Below are 17313 nucleotides of genomic sequence, written 5' to 3'. Positions count from 1 at the left end.
ATGCAGACTACTCAGACAAATAATCATTTGCAACATGGCTCTAGTCGGTATATGCCCCCACAATCATCTGGGGTGGGGTGGGGGGGGGGGGTGTCAAATATTGCCTAAAATCAGGCTTAAAATCCTGTAGTATGTGGCCGGCCTAAAACGTCTAATAGTACTCTGTGTAAAAGTTTTTTAGACACTAGAGAGCTGAATTAATGCTCTCTCCTCACAAACTCCTTTGAGCTCTGGGGATATTTTGTTTTACAAGCTGCTTAATATTTTCAAAATATGACAACTCCTTACTTTATAAATGCTTTAATCAACAAATGGTTCATCAGATCATTTACAATGAATACATTGTTATGTCTAACTACTATTACATATTTTATTTAACAGTTGTGTTTCTTTGCTGGGAAGTTTCTTTTCTTCAGAAGTATGCAGGAGAATACAAAATGACTGCATAACTCTCCTGGTTCAGGCAATCAGAACCCGAGACTTCTGATTCCCAGGTGATGTCTATGTGAGCCGGGACATGAACTGGCTGCTGGGGAACCTCTGACTGGTGGAGGCAGATTCCTAACACTCCCTAGGGAGGTCTTTGACTTGGATACGGTGACGTCTGTGCTGGGAGTGTCTGAGTGCAGGTGTTCATGGGTGTGCAGATGTTTGTGGGTGCTGTGATGATGCTCTGTGCGTCCTCGGGCTGCTTCATCATGAGCCTGCTCCTCCACAACGGCAACCTGCAGAGGGAACAAGAAAAAGACAGTGTGGGAGTCTTTGTGAGTTTCTTCTGTTTTAAAATGACTGATCAAAACTTAACTGAATGGTCAGTGTGTGTTTATATTTGTTACCTCAGGTTCAAAGATCTCACACTTCACTTGCACAATTTTTCCATCGGGGTAGTCTTCAAGTCTTATTCCCATCATCTGCATGTATGAGCCCTCACATAAGCCTCTGTGCTGCAAAGACAAAGACAAGAACAGCTTAACCCAGGTGAACAATTTTAGGTGTTTGGAGCCAGAGACGACTCAGAAATAAGTGGATGTCTGGCCGGAATTCAGAATTGCTTCAATAGCGCCCCCTAACAGTTTTCAAAGTTAAAGCCCCCTCCTTTGATGATGCTGTGTGGGGAGTTCTACAAAAAAGCATCTTTGGCTGACACTCCATATCCAACAGCAAATTTGCCATTTTGAATGAAATGGCAAAAAATGCTACTTTTGGCCATTTCCAGGGGTCATATCTGGACTAAATCACCTGCAGAATTTAATCTGCTAGACTTGTACTTTGGCTTACAGCTAGATGAGACATGGATGATGAATCATACTTCAGGAGGTTATCCTTCATCATAAGACATGTTCATGGTGAGGCCTTAAATTTGCATGACTTTTGAAAAACAGCTCAGAACACATTTATATTTGAAATTTTGATTAATTACATAGTGCCTTTCTCTGGCAACAGGAAGTTACTACTTCTGAATTTCACATTCTGGTTTCTGTATGGTTGGCCAGATCATGTTGAAATTTGCCCAGACAATCCCCAAGATGTTGAATTTTACCTTGAAATTGAAATTTACCCTTTTGGGTACTAATAAAGTAACTTGAACCTTGAAAAGGAGCGGCCATGGTGATTTTTCGCCATGAGACAGGGAGTAGAACTGTCAAATGCTTATAACACTCGTAGGGCAACGATTTTTTTTCATCCTAATGCTGAGATGATTGATATCATTTTCGAGGATGGGTGTGGCCTATTAGCTCAGTGGTGCCCCCCACACTTAACACTATGGGACAGTACATGTTCCTTTTGCACAGGATGTGGCAGTATTGACATGGTGACCTTAGATGCAAAAAGATCAGTAGAGCCCTGGATTTAAAAAAAACAAAAAAAAAAAGTAAATGTGTGTTTAACTCACTGCAAAATGACAGTCCATCGGTGAACAGTTGCTCAGGTCCCTTGTGTCGGTTTCATTTGAACACTCTGTCTCCACTATGATAAACTCCACAAACGTTGACGGACCAACAACCCACTGATAAATGACAGAGAGAATTAATGCGACAAATAAAACAACACATCTGTCAACTATGGACCCATGTCAGGATGATAAACTTTGAATATTTGAGATACCAGGCAGTGAAGGCTCTTAAACTTTTCTCTCTGCTCTTATTGACCTGATCAGAGGTTATTGCAGCTGATCACCGGTTATTAAGTTTACTGCTATGATTTATCATTTTTTGACTTACCTGAAAACTGGCTCGGGTGATTTTCTCCAGACTGAAGTATTTTGCCAGGCCACTCTCTTGATTAAACTTTGCCAGGGCTAGATCAGACGTCTCCTTCACCCTTGGCTCATCGAGGTTATTAGATGTGGGACAGTCGGGGCACGCTCTTAGAACTTCAAAAGCTGGAACTAAGCACAGCAATTATCAGGCCATGGGCCAAAGGAGATGTAGTCTTCTAAAGTGATACTTAAAGCATTTTGTCCATCACAATCACTGTCAGTATCTCCAAGGATCAAATTACTGGTGCCAGGCCATAACCTCCTATCTCCAGTTTTGATGATTTTGAGTTTTTTGTCATTAATCAGTGCTATCGGTCACCCTATATATCTGCCGGTGGGTTTTTACAAATTCTTTTCATTCCCTGTAGAATATCCTATACCTGATGATAGGAGTTTATGGCCTGATGGCAGTGAATTGTTGATTGTTTTGTTGGACAGTTGACTACAGTCAGAATGATATATTATTGTACTTCTATAATTCACATCTCAGTAACATTTACAAATCAAACTATTACTCTCTTTGACAGCCAAACTAAATCAATGGTTCTCATCTGGTCTAGTGTCAGGGCCCACCACCACCTCCTTAATGAAAAATCGTGATCCAAGTTTCTTATATTTTTCATCGCTTAAACCCCCGAATGTTTTAAAAACGGGGCAGTTTGGAGTTGAGATAGAATAAATATATAGCAGAGAGATGGAGACATATCTTTCATGAATAAAAGCACATCATAGACTTTTTGACACATTATTTTCTAGGTACACATCTGCAAACCACTGAAATGGTTTTGTGACCCACTTTGGGGCCCTGACCCTCCAGTTGAGAACCAAAGGTCTAAATGAGTCCCTCCATCTACCTTGACGATGTGCACAGGAGTAACTTCTGAGGGTGACGTTAGAGTCAGTGTAGGCAGATATCTCACACTCTCCATACACCTGAAAGACACAAAATCACCACACAGACACATAAATTCCTCATATACACCGCATTCCACATTATTATGCAAATGACATTTTTCTCTTATTTTCCTAAATATTAACGCAAATGACAGTCAGAATATTTTCAAGTCATCAGCTGTTTGAGCATAATTCAAATATTTTTGAACAAAGTTCATAATGATAACAGTTTTTTTTAAATAAAAACCTCAAAATGTACTTTTCCACGTTATTAAGCAGGCCACAGGTTTCAGCAATATGAGAAAGAAAAAGGATCTCTCTGCTGCTGAAAAGTGTCAAATAGGACAAGGAGTGAAAACATTAGATATTTCATGAAAAATTAAGTGTGATCTTTGTACTGTGAAGAAATTTGTGGTTGATTCAGAGCACAGACGGATTTGTGCAGATAAAGGCATAATGAGGAAGGTTCCTTATGGACAAATTCATCAGATTAAGAGAACAGCTGCTAAAGTGCCATTACAAAGCAGCGAACGGGTACTTGAAGCTGCTGATGCCTCTGGAGTCCCACCAACCTCAAGGTGTAGGATCCTCTAGAGGCAGGCATCCTCATTATGAAGTTTGTTCAGAAACATTTGAATTATTATGATCTAATGGCTGATGACTTGAAAAATATTCTGACTGTCATTTGCATTAATATTTAGGAAAATAAGAGAAAAATGTCATTTGCATAATAATGTGGAACGTGGTGTAATGGCTGTGCAGCACTCTGCAGCACCATGAATTTGCTCCATAAGATGAGATGTAATTGTGCATTGTGTTATATTTTGGAGTTGAATGAATACTTTTTATGTTTATCCAGCTGTTCGGATCAATCTGCTCTACATGGATTGATGTGTCCAGCACCCAAAATACCCTGAAGCTTATCTCCAGTACAACAGAGCATAGTGTTGCTTAAGGGAAACACCAGTGCTGGACTGGAGCGTGGGCAGTGGAACTGCTCCGATTGACCAGAGAAGGAGTGATTTCCTCTGCAATAAGATACACCAGTGGATTCTGGCACAGCTGTTGTATGTGGAAACTGGAGATTAAGCAACAAGCACTGAGCCCTCAGACTTGAACATCTTCATGTGTGCAGCGGTTAAGTGCATGAGTCCATGAAAGCCCGTGATATTGCCCTGGAAGTAGATGTGTAACATTATTTGTATTCAACCTGTGACGGTTTGGGGGTCACGGTTCAATGCTGGTAGTCACATGACAAATACATTCGAACCATTAAAAATGTTAAAAAATAACACAAACATTTCTGTCACCTGGATTGGCAGTAAACTGTTTTAAATGTTTGCTAAACGAATAAACAACAAACAAAGAAGAAGCCAGCAAAACAAAACATACGAAGAAGAAAAGTTTGCTCCTGTAGATAGAAAGCCGGAGCTAACAGCCTGCTGTCCCTTTCCTCATCTCTGTGCTGTATCTAAACAGCCTCCTGATGCAAAAGCAGAGGGTCAAAGATTTTACCAATGCTAGTAAATTTTAAAGACTATTCATGGCCCATGTGTATTTAGGGGCTCTGCTCCAGCTCCGTTGCAACATCCCATTCTGTATTTGCATTAGAGAGTCTGCAGTCCTTCGATGACGAAACATAAGGTGTGATTTTGCAAGAGTGACCACTGCACCAGATATTCACTACTTTTTAATACAGCACAAGCTGAACCAACTATCATATTAGATGTAAAAAATCATAAGATGGGACATTTTCCCCTTTTTTATCGATGAACTGAACCTGTAGTGAAAATATAAAAATGTCCTACATGCACTTAAATGGTGCATCTACATACCATGAATTTTATTCTGGGAGCTAACACTTCACCGCCTAGAGTTATGTTCTAAAGGAAATGATCATTAATTTAAAAAGTTTAGATAACTCATTTTCAGTTAACAACTTACTGTTAACGGCAGTACTATTGTGGTGTTAAAAGAGAGAACACAGACGCTGTCTGCTGCCCTCTAGGCTAATGGTTGTCTGAGGGTCACAGTGAATCAGGAAATTATATAAATTAACCCATTAGTGACACACCTTCATGTTAAACTTGCTACAATTATATGTTCAAGTTTGTTCTCCTATTACGTCTCATATCTTTTGGTAGATTTCAACAGATGGAGAAAATAAAAGTCTGTTTGCTGCTGCGGCACCTTTGTAATGCAGTTAGTAAATTACAAAACTGCTGTTGTTTATTTATGAGTGGGTGGATGTTTGATGCCCATGAAAATAGATAAGACTTGCATGCTGTCCAGTAAGTGTCCTCAAACTCAATTTAGATAGAAGTGTTTATTGTTGCGTGGTTGTTTCTGCTGAAAAGCTCTGTGGTTATGCAAACAGGAGAATACGGTAAACTGCTTTAATCAGGTTCTTGCACCTGCTCAGCAACCAAAATGCAGCGTCAGTGCAAATGTTTTCAGTAATTGTTGGCTAAAATTTACTAGCTAGGATATTGTAAATATAGTTAGAAATTATAACCTGAAGCTGGTCAAACATGTGGAATGCTGTATGGAAATGTACAAACTTTCATGTGGTGGGAATTGTTTGGGAGTGTCGTCAGCTAACCACTGACACGATTTCTGTAAATGCCCAGTGTTAAAACCCTTTAAGTTAGAGTTTCATAAAGCATTACTAAACACAATTAAAGTAGACCTACCTCTGCAGTTTACCACATACCATACCCTGATAGCATCAACATGTGGGCCAAATGAAACACAGTTGAAGCACTTGGCCCAAATATTAGTTCTGACATTTGGTTTACAAATAGCATTCCTTACATGGCAGAACATACACTATGTTGTGACACGTGAGGGCCAAGCTAGAACCACATGTGTTTTACAGCATCTTCAAAACTGGAGGGCAGGAACAGTTTAAGACATACTGGCCCACCAGTATGAGGGCTGCAGATTTCCTCCAGTTTGAAAATAAAAACTTAACCTTGATGATTTAAAATATCCTTGTTAAGTCATAAAAATCTATAAAAGTAAAGTAAAAAAAAATTAGTCAAGGAATGTTGTAAGAGAAATTGTGTGTTTTCATATTCTTAATTTTGTATCTCACAGTTATGACTTTATATTTCATATTTTGACCTTTTTATTTCATAATATTTACTTTTTTATCTCATACATTTTCCTTTGGGGTTCACAATTTTAAATTTTAAGTAATATTTTGACCTTTTTAACTCATGTTTACCATTTTTAATGTCACATTCAGACGTTTTCAACTCCCAAGGCCGGCTACACGCTAAGCGATTTTTTTAATCTGAGTTGATTTTAAAACCGTGGGAGACCACAGACTTCAGGACAATTTCAAAAGATTTTTCATCTTTAATTCTCTGTGCACACCCCCACATAAACCAATGGTAGCATTGGTTTGCTGTGTACGGCTGTTGCTGGTTGTGAAAGTGGAGTGGAAGGTGGAAGTGGAGCAACAGGTTCGAAAACAAATGTATTTTTCACATTTTTATTGATGAATTAAAATGTTTTTAGGCTGAAACTGTTCATGTGTCTTTCTTTGACTTAATGCAGTTCTTGACTGAGTTTTACAGGTTTATATTTTTAGACAGCTTTTAAAACAAGCTGCTGTTTGCTTCATGTCACGTTTTATACCAAAGACTGTGAAACATTTATACGTGCATATTTTCTATATTTGTACTTGATCTGATTTTGTTGTGGTTTTAATGTTGTTTCCTGTTGTATTTTGTAGTTGTCTTCTCTGTGTGAGAACTTTAGTTTTTGTTTTCCCTCTCACTAGTTTCACCTGTGCAGTTTGTCACCCCTGTGTCTAATCAGAGTTCTATTTAGTTTCTCCCTCTTCAGTGAGGTTTATTGGTGGCTGGCAAACAACATCATGGTGAATTTCTGCCACCTTCTGGTGTCTAGTGTGAATCAGAATATCTAATAGTACCACAATCACCTCTGTTTAGTTCCTGTGTGTCAGTTTGTCGTGTTTTCTGCCTCTTAGTGTTTGTAGTTTTAAAAAGTTATCAGAAGCTTGAGTTTTTGTCCTTGGGTGGGGCCTTGATCAGGTCTAAAAGTTGGACTACATTTTAGTTCTTTTTTTTTTTACAGTGTCCATGAACAATACTTCATCATAGCTCTGCAGTGTTTATTTCAATCAATACTAAATGTCACAGGGCTGAGCACACAGCCTGAATACATTAATGCATCAATATCATCACTTTGTCACAGCGCCCTCTCCTGCCATTTGGGAATTTATGTCACTTTGTGATTTATTGCATTTGATGCCAGAACATCATGGAGAAAATCACTCTGTTGTAAAGTGCAGGGATCACCCCTAATGTGTGTAGAAATTTTGTAATGATAACAGCAGCACACAGGTCCATTTAGAGATCTACTTTAGTAGCTCTCCTTACTGGTGTTCTTCACTTCCTGTTCCCCTTTTGACATTTGCATGTGGTGGATCACATGAATGCAAACAGCCTTTAGGAAGCGCTGGTTTTTGATCATTAGATAAAACACTGGATGAGTTTTTTGGGTAATATTTATCAATTTATGAAGCCAAGGATTGATAACACATGAACATGGGAAACTTTATTTGCCAGCTTTTTGCCAAAATATGACCCAGAGATGTTATGATGGTGAGAGTTTGGCCGTTTATTGCACTGCAGTCTGTGAGTTTTTTAGTGACTTCTAGTCCAATTTATGCAGCTGCTTTGAACATGGGGTCCTCAGCAAAGACTTTCTCCACCAGGCTTTCTCCTGCAGCGGCCGGGGGACACTGGGCAGAGACTGCAGTAGGGTAGGCTTCGATGAAGGGCTCCATCACTCCAGGGATCTGGGGGTCTTGCTTGCTGGGCAGGGTGACTCCCACTTCAGGGCCAGCAGCGGGGACATCAGGGAAAGAGGGCAGGGTCATGGGCTGGTCCATGGCAGGCAGCACCCTCACCATGCCCTCTGGGTGGTCGTGGTTGTCGTGTTCATGGTTGTGATCGTGGTGATGATGGTGGTGTTCGTGCTCGTGCAAGTGAGCGTGCTTGTGGTCGTGGTCCAGAGCAATCTCATGGTCGTGATCATGGGTGTGGACACCATCGGTGTGCTTGTAATCGTGGTGCTGGTTGGGGAAATCACCAGTGTGGTCGTGTGCCTTGGCGTGATGAGCGTGCACGTGGTCATGGTCGTGCCCGTGGTCATGGGAGTGTGCGTGCGAGTGCCTGTGGCCACTGCCATGGTTGTGGTCATGTGTGTGGTGGTGGTCGGTGTTGTCAGCGTGTTTGTGGGTGGCGTCGTGATGAGCATGGCTCTTGGTGTGGTCGTGGACGTGGTCGTGGGTGTGTGTGTCGTCGACAGCATGTGCTCCGTCATGGTCGTGGTTATGATTTGCTGCGTCGGTGTGGGCATGGTCGGTCTCTCCGGCCTTCGTGTGCAGGCTCTTTTCTCTCTCAGCAGCCTGAGAGACATGAGAAATTTATAAATTCAAATTCTGTTGAATACAATTTCTAATTTTTTTTAATCAAACATGTTGCATGAAATGCACACTTCAGTTTTGAATTACTGTTTAATAACTGCCAACAACATAAAGGCAAAAACAAATATAAACAGATTTATTTATTAAAAATGCTAATATTTTAATTTGAATGACACTTCGTTTATACATTTTCCCATCTGACTCTAAAAATGTCTATTTTGTCTTTCAGAAACCACATTAAACATGTGTTTGCCATGCAAAATGTTAACAATGTAGCTGTTTTATGAAACGGCACAGTTAGTATACTTTTACTGATAGCTATCCATAATCATTAAGTTACACAAACCACTGAAGGAATTAGTTAAATGGCAGATAACATTTTAAATTTTAAATTGAGTATAAAGAATTCTTCATGATGCATAAAAGCCCAGATTCTGTAGGTGACTAAAGTACATATCATCCTTTATAAAGAAGGCCTAAACCTGGACTTCTGGTAGGACTTCTTCAGTCCAGCTGGTGTGCTGCCTGATGCAAGGGGTGAGGTAAAGTTTGTGTGCAAAAACAAATTGGATTTATATTTTTTTTCTGCAGATACCATCATGGTGGTATCTAAAAGATAATATACTGTGCTTGTTTTACTTAAAAAGACAGCACATCTTGTTTTTTTTATGCACTATTCTTTTAGCTGTATTCTAAAGTGTGTATGAAAGAAAATGTGCAACACTGCTGCACAAAGAATGCTATCAGCAGCATGTTGCAACATACAGTTGATAATGGTACAAATTCTGTCTCTAACAAGGCTAAAAAAAAAAAAAACAATTAAAGTTTGGGATTTTAGGGCCCTACCCGCTAAATCTTTGACACTTTTGGTCCTGTGTTAAAAAAATAAAACACATCTGAAGGCCTGAATGTTGTAAATCAGCTGAAAAAAATGTAAGATTCTCCACAGCTCTAGCAAAATATCATTGAATTTTTGCTAGAACTGATTCCTTACAAAGCTCATCCTTGAGCATTTTGAAGACAAGATAATTAATGTGAGCTTTTCTTGCAACAGAAATAAGGTTGGTTTATGTTTTCTTCATAACACAGTGTGTCTCACCTCAGGCTCATAGATCTCACACTCCACGCTGACATCAGCTTCACCGGATGGAGAGTTCCAGAGGGAGCCCTTACAGAAGCCCTTGTGCTGAGGAGAGAAACACAAGAAAACACAAGTAAGAAAGGAGAAAGAGGAGGGATGCCTGGGGCTTCTCTATGGTTAAAAAAGGTATACAAACTGAGCTTTAGAGTAATCCTTTACATATGAACAGGGGACATGGATCTAGCAGATTTCCACCTGTTTATCCACATTTATGTCTAATAAAAATGTTGTTTTTTATACTTACTTTATTTCTCAGACTGGATATTACAGTGCCTATAAAAAGTATTCACCCCCTTGGATGTTTTGCCCTTTAATATATTTTAAAATGAGTCAATATCATTATTATTGTTATTTTTTTTAAACCCTCAAAAAATCTCTTAAAATTCAAAGTGAAAACAGATTTCTACAAAATAATGTCAATTTGATAAAAATATGTAATGTAAAATAAGGGACTGCATAAATACTCAACCAATTTAAAGTGACTGACCTCATTCAACAGAGGTCCATGTAATTGGTGCTAGTACTGTATAGTAGTATAAAGACACCTGTGTCTAAAAGGTCCAGTCACTGGTTAATCAGTGTTCCTGGCTACCATTACACCATGGAGACAAAAGAACACTCCAAACAACTCAGAGAAAATGTTATTGATAAAGTGTTATCTGGGGATGGATACATTTTTTTTCAAGGAACTGAACATCCCCTGGAGTTCAGTTAAATTCATCATCGAGACATAGAGGGAATGTGGCACTTGTGTAAATCTGCCTATATCAAGCTGCCCTCACAAACTGAGTGCAAGAAGGAGACTGGTGAGCGAGGCCACATAGACACCTATGACTATGTTAATGGAATTATAAGCTTCAGCAGCTGAGATGGGAGAGACTCTTCATACAACAACTGGGTGGCAAAGAGAAAGCCTCCATTGAAGAAAACTCGGATTAAATTTAGACTCGTGTTCCCCAAAAGGCATGTGAGAGGCTCCATGGTCAAGTCCTAGAACGTTCTTTGGTCTGATGAAACCAATATGGTGCTTTTAGGTCATTAGACAAGACACTAGGCAGACACCAAACACACCATCCCCACTGTGAGGCAAGATGATGACAGCATCATGCTGTGGGGATGCTTCTCAGCAGCCAGCTCTGGAAGGCTTGTACAGCACACAGCCAGAGCTACACAGAAATGGTTTAAAGACAACAAGGTAAATGTTCTGGAGTGACCGAATCAAAGCCCAGACCTCAATCCATTGAGAAAATTTGTGGCTGGACGAAAAGGGCTGTTCATGCGCAAGCTGAAGGACCTAAAAAGATAACAAAAGGGTAAAACATCCAAGGGGACGAATACTTTTTAGAGGCTCTGCACCTTAGATGAACAGAAAAATCTTCAAGTAAAACAAAAGAATACATTTTAATGAAATGAGTTGTTCAAGAAAACTGTGACAACATTTTTTTTAACTCACAGCAAACTCGCAGGTCATGACGGGGCAGTCAGTAGCCTCTGTGGTCTTGGAGCAGGTGGTCTCCTGGATGGTGTACTCCACATTGTAATACATGGACATGGCCATCTGGGAAAGAAAGAGAGAAAGAAACTTTTTAGGAGAAGATTATATCATTCAGGAGAGCAGAAACCTTGAACTTAAAGACAGTAAGAGGTAAAAAAGGGAAATGCACAGTCAGTATTTGTATTTTCTTCAGTTACATTTCTTTCTATGTATTAAAGAGTAACTAAACCCCAGAGTTTCAGCTGAGGAGTGTAAAAAAATGCCTTCAGAAGTTCATGGAAAGTGTTGAGAGGAAGGGAGGCTAAGACGCCCATTCCCGTCTTCCTACTGTCCCTTATCAGCCACATCATTCTGTCCATGCTGCTCTCTAAGTCTGAATATTACCTGTACTGCCATAACCATTCAAGAAAGATTTACCACAAGCTAACTAAGTTTGGAGCAATGAAATATGCTCATGTAGAAGACAGCACCACATTACCCTTATGTGGTAGTTGGTAAACTGATATGAATATTAATCAGTTAAATTTCTTCCACATAAAAGATTTTTCCAGTAATCATTATCAGTGGTTTAAATGCATCCAGAATGCTGCAGAGCCCACACAAGGGAAATAATGCCACTGATAGCATCATCTGCATATTTCACTCTAACACCAAAGGGCAGCCAGGTAACTTGTTAACCCTAAACAGAGTGGTTCCAGAAGTAAAATACCCCTTCATTTTCTTCAAAGCAGATTTTTTTTGTCATTTTGTCATAAGCATTCAAATTCAAAGACAAAAGTTTTTAAAATTTCATTCACTTTTTAAGCTAAACATGATTTATTCATGATTTCAGCCGTAAATACAAAAGTACCCACAATCCTAAAGTCTCACAGTGGCATCTCTGATTGGTGGGGTCTTATGGACTTGCTGCTGCAATACTAAGAAATATATAGTAGCTTATGTAACAACATTATAGTTAAAAATATAAACACAATAATAAAGATAAGTGGTTTAATAATGTACATACTGTATATGGTTTGAAAGTTTGAAAAACTAACAGTGACAACAAATTAAATGAATCACAGTGTCTTCTGGGCTATGCAGTTCCTCCAGTCTTGTACCTTTGCCTTTTTGTCAGTTGTCGAATGGAAGTAGATATCTTACAAATTTTTATCTACAGGATCATAAGCCATCGTTTCACTCTCAGATCACTTAAAGTAAATCTAACTTGGATACTTTTTAATACAGCTAACAATAAAATCTGTTATGGGACTTTTGCTCCCAGGGAGAAGGGCTGAGAAAGTTTCGTATGCACACAGAAAAATCAGAGTGGCAGTTTCACACACAAGCAGACTCAGAAATATCTAAGCACAAGGAGGCAGTTTTAAGCACACCGGCAGATTTCAATGGAAAATTTGAAGGGAAGTCAGAGTAAAGTCACGCTATAGAAATGTTAAAATGCGCTTGAATAGGCAGCCACTATACCTATTTACATGGGTTTTCATCTGAAAGATGTGGTCTGAGGGTTCAGTTACTCTTTAAAGACATGGGACTGTTATCCTTGGAAATCATTCAGTAGATACTGTAAGATCAAGTATTTCTGGTGATATCTTAGATTTAAGAAAAAAGGATTCTTACCCCAGCTGTGGCACGGCTAACTTTGAGCAGAGTGAAGCGCTTGTTCACCCCGCCCTCCTTGTTGAACTTCTCCAGGGAGAGATTGACGGCTTTTTGAACCTGCTCGCCGTCCATGCCAATAAGAGTGGGACAGTCGGGGCAAATCGTGTTCAATCGTGCAGCAGGAACTGGGTGAAAACAGGTTTGATCTTAATTTATATCCTTTGATAAACCTAAGTGAAATAGTTTTTTTTTTTTTTTTTTTAACACTTAAAAAAATAGCGAATTGGCACATCTCCAGCAACCAGACTAGTTTCAATACTTTGGCCCAGACTGGGACTTTGACCTCCAATTTACAACCCAGTCTTTATTTGTACAAAACCAATTTATGTGCAAAGTTTCTACCAAATCCAAGACTCATGTCTCATCTTTTTGAAGTAAATCTCAATAAAACAACAAAAAAGAACCAAACATAAAACTCTTACAATTAAATAATGATCACTTTGTATGATCTGTACAGAGGTTTAATGGTGCCTGCAGAAGTGGGTGTACTCTTTAATGTTCCCCCACATTTTCTAAGTGGTCCATCCTGCAAAGAGCAACCATTCTCTGTTGTAAATAAAGAGATGTGAGAACATCTTGCATATTTAGTTCACTTAAAAATGGACCTTTAGTATGTGCATGTTTTCACTTTACTTCGGTTGCTTTGTGAAGTGGGAATTATTCTTAAATGGCAAACAAAGAGCAGATTTTAATATCACTACTGGCCCAAAAACTACAGGCTGAGACAACACATGATTATGTATTTTGAGTTAACTATTCCAAATTCACCAGCAGTAATAGGTGCAATGCATTGATGTACTCAGCTTACTTTTTTATTATCTTTGCTATTATAGGAGAGAGGATTTATAAGTGGGAATACTCTACATCAGTGATTCCCAACCTGTGGGTCGCAGGAAGGTATTGCAAGTGGGCCGCCAAATAATTTCTGAAATTGTATGATTTTTGTTTGGGGGAGAGGTTTACTGATATAAAAATACAAATATAAAGAATACCGTTTTGAATGTTAAAACTCATTTACGTTTAAAAGGATATTAAAAATGTTTAAATATTCTTTTCATTATTTTGTTTTGTTTTTCCTTCAAGTATTAGACATGTGACAAGCAAATGAGAGATAGGCAATTTTGTTGTTATCTAGAGGTTATTGTGTGGACAGTTCCTTGAAAACTGTAATAGTAGTCAGTGTTGCAACATGGTGTTGCAACATGTTACAGACGCTGTGTTAGCGACTGTGGAGCTTCCAACATGTTTCTCCTGTATTCAGTTCAGTCCTTTATGTTCAATCTTAAAGAAAAAAAGTGCCCTGAGAACACATTATATGGCCTTTATGAGGTCAGAGGTGGGCCGTGAAAATTTTTGAGTCTTAAAAGTGGGCCCTGAGTTGGGAAAGGTTGGGAACCACTTTTCTACATGACAGAGAAATAAGTGTGTAAACTGAATGAATGTTTTTTTTTTCTTTTTCACCTGGTCTGATGTCACAGCTGTATTTGTAGAGACGCACCACTCTGTGTGGCCTGTTTGTGTAGATGGCAGCTCTGCACCGACCATAAACCTGCAAAAAAACACAATAACAAGAACATACATTTAGAGACTTCCATGCAAAACCTTGTGTGGATATATATTTTAGTATCCCATTATTCTGTAAACTCTTGTGCCATTTTATGCTGTTAAATGTTGTACATTTTATGAACTGTTTACTAAAAGGCCTAACTGGGGACAAGAGTTGGAAATTAGCAATTACTATAAACTCTGTGCAGCACATAAGATTCATGCTCTGTTATGAAACTATGTTAAACTGCTTTGTCCCTATCAAATAAATAAAGTCAAATTCAAAATTCAAATACTAAGAAAAAAGTTTAATCATGTGACTTGATGAGATTTTCTCTGTATTTGCTGTTTCAGTAGAGCCTCAAATAATACTATGTATATTTAGTATATGTATATGAAGTGTGTCTGTGTTTTTCTCTTACTGGTGTGTTGTCCTCGGTGCGAGCCTCACAGGTCTTCCAGTCTTTCTTGCTGAGAACGCTGCAGTTTGTCTCCAACACATCCATGGTCAGGTAGAAGACCACACCAGTCTCTGCCTGTGTCACACAAACAGATTTAAATCACAATTATGTACTGTAATTATCTAGACCAAATAAGGTCAGATTTACCGTAATGGAAAGGTAAAAGGTAAAACAGTGTTTCTAGGTTTGATTTCAGCTACACATGTACAATTCGCACAATTTGGGAATTTCTCCCTGACGACAGTATTTGGTTGCGGTGCACACACTGGATAAGAAAAGTCTCTAATGTACTCAGATTTACTGACGTTGCTGAAGGAAACAAAAGAGTGCTGCATGGCTGCTGCATTGAAAATACATGGTGAATTTTAATTTCTGAAATGTTGTGCACACTGCATTTTGCAGTTGTCATTTCCTGCATATGTCTGATACATACTGTTAACCAAAGTTAACATCCTGAAGCTGCATATACGCACAGGTGACTTAAAGGGGTATTTCAGTATTTATTTGATCTTGGATTGTAAAGTACAGTAAAGTAAAGTAAAGTAAAGTAAAGTAAAGTCGTACTTCATTCATCCCCGAAGGGAAATTCATAGTTTACACTGTTTTGTTGCTTTTACATCTTACACACATATACAGTGATGGCCTTGCTGCTCATTGCTAAGTGCTGCTGTGAGCTGTTGTATGCTGTATGAGGTACTTGGAACTTGGAGAAGCTAGGCTATACAGCATAGCAAGTGGGTACAGTTTGCCCAAGTAATTCAGCAAGTTTTAGGTCACAATGAACCAAAAAAAAAAAAGAAAAGCTGACTCAATTGTATGCTGTATCAAAAATGTTTGAAGTGTTTTAACTTTCATGCAGAAAGCCTCTGTGTTTGGCACAAACAGCTGTTCAAATACGAGGTGGAAGAACGTGTAGCTGGTAGCCAAAGCTCGCATTGCAAAAAAAATGCCAAACACAGAAGATTTTTGAGGTGAAAAATAAAACACTCCAGAGTGTCTTGTTATAGCGCACAGCTGATCCAGCATTGTTATCGGGCCAATTTCTACCTTAACTTGTTAAATTATGCATTGAAATTATACCCATCTGCCACACTGTATAGCCTAACTGCCTAGTGTGACCTGTTTGAAGGGACAGTGTTCTCTGAAATCACCGAAGGCTAATGCCGCTACTATTGCCAAGTACCTCAGACAACCCTACTTCAAAAATACTGAACTGCCCTTTAAAGCAACCTTGATGCATTAGTACATTAATTCCATGAGTGCAATTAACACTGTTAATTTTGCTGTGTATTTAACTTTATTATAGAGGTGTGACTTTCCCAGTAAAACTTGGTTGGAGATTTATTCTCTTCTTGTTCTTGCAAGTATAGAAAGATCACATTTTAGAGTCTTAAAGTGCTTACATCTATAAATTCTTTACTTAATTGAATATGTGAACAGTGTGAGATGTGGGCAGCATTTCATAAAGTAAAGTCAGTCGGAATAACCTTTCTCTATTCTGAAAAAGAAAGGAGAAGAGGATACACTAAAGCTGCAGCACAAACTTTTCAGTTGATTTTAGCCCCATAGTGTTTAAATGCAGCCTTTGTATTGATTAATAATTTTTCGTAAAACTTCTTGACGGGGAGCTCTTTTTTACTAAACCAAAGTAAGAATATTATCTAAATCGTGCCGTTTCTACTGGGTTGACTTACGTGTGTCTTCATGTGTGCGTTGGACACTCGGTGCAGCCTCAGGATGTAGCCCTCATCTCGGTTCTGGTTGATCTTGGTGAGAGCCAGCCCAGCTGCATACTTCGCCTGAGCATCATCACAGGACAGCTCGGCCAAGGCGGCCTCCTCCACCACCGGTGCACCGTGGACGTGCAGGCACCCTAACACCAACAACAGCGACAGCAGCACGCAGTTCTTCATGACGACGACTCTCAGAGAGAGATGGGGAGACCTCTTATATGTGGATACTGTAAGCACACCCACTCACCCTCTCTCTCACTGACCCGCCTGTAATCTCAGGCACGTTGACCCCCACCCCCTTTAAAAACCCACAGCCCTCTCCTGCAGTGGTGTATCAGTTCATCTTTCAGCTAATCAATCAGCTACTGTAAAGGCTTGCATAATGGAGCTTATCAGCAGGTAGATGATCAGCCCTGCTGCTGCACTCCTCTCTGGGATGCATAGTTTAATCTACTCAGAAGTCATCCTACATACCCTGAAAGCTGTATTTACTTTACTCAGCAACACAGTAGTCACCAGCTAAAACCTATAGAATGTGGTGAAGTAATCAAGCTAGAGTCAGATCAAACAAACAAGTCATTATGGAACTAACTCATTCAAAAGCTGATCACACTGTATCCTATCACTGCCATTAAATGCTCAGGGTCAGATAGGACTGGTT

At 39.2% G+C, this 17313-nt stretch overlaps 2 protein-coding genes across 2 annotated transcripts; both read right to left on the bottom strand.

The window, feature by feature from the left end:
* Nucleotides 1-284: 284 nt before the first annotated feature.
* Nucleotides 285-3764, bottom strand: LOC121512205 (fetuin-B-like). Its single transcript, XM_041791364.1, has 6 exons — nucleotides 3693-3764; nucleotides 3115-3193; nucleotides 2223-2383; nucleotides 1895-2008; nucleotides 837-944; nucleotides 285-725 (listed from the first exon to the last, which is right to left on the bottom strand). Exons 1-6 carry the CDS (start codon nucleotides 3762-3764, stop codon nucleotides 468-470), a joined length of 792 nt encoding a protein of 263 aa, XP_041647298.1. The 3' UTR covers nucleotides 285-467.
* A 3961-nt stretch (nucleotides 3765-7725) lies between these two features.
* On the bottom strand, nucleotides 7726-16853 carry fetub (fetuin B). The gene is made up of 7 exons (XM_041791685.1): nucleotides 16614-16853; nucleotides 14881-14994; nucleotides 14375-14462; nucleotides 12872-13038; nucleotides 11213-11317; nucleotides 9718-9804; nucleotides 7726-8600 (listed from the first exon to the last, which is right to left on the bottom strand). Exons 1-7 carry the CDS (start codon nucleotides 16830-16832, stop codon nucleotides 7854-7856), a joined length of 1527 nt encoding a protein of 508 aa, XP_041647619.1. The 5' UTR covers nucleotides 16833-16853; the 3' UTR covers nucleotides 7726-7853.
* Nucleotides 16854-17313: the final 460 nt, after the last annotated feature.

Source organism: Cheilinus undulatus, linkage group 7 (genome assembly GCF_018320785.1).
Source record: "Cheilinus undulatus linkage group 7, ASM1832078v1, whole genome shotgun sequence".
Lineage (NCBI taxonomy): Eukaryota > Metazoa > Chordata > Actinopteri > Labriformes > Labridae > Cheilinus > Cheilinus undulatus.
Note: the sequence above shows the minus strand (reverse complement) of the source record. Positions and strands in the feature narration are given on the sequence as shown.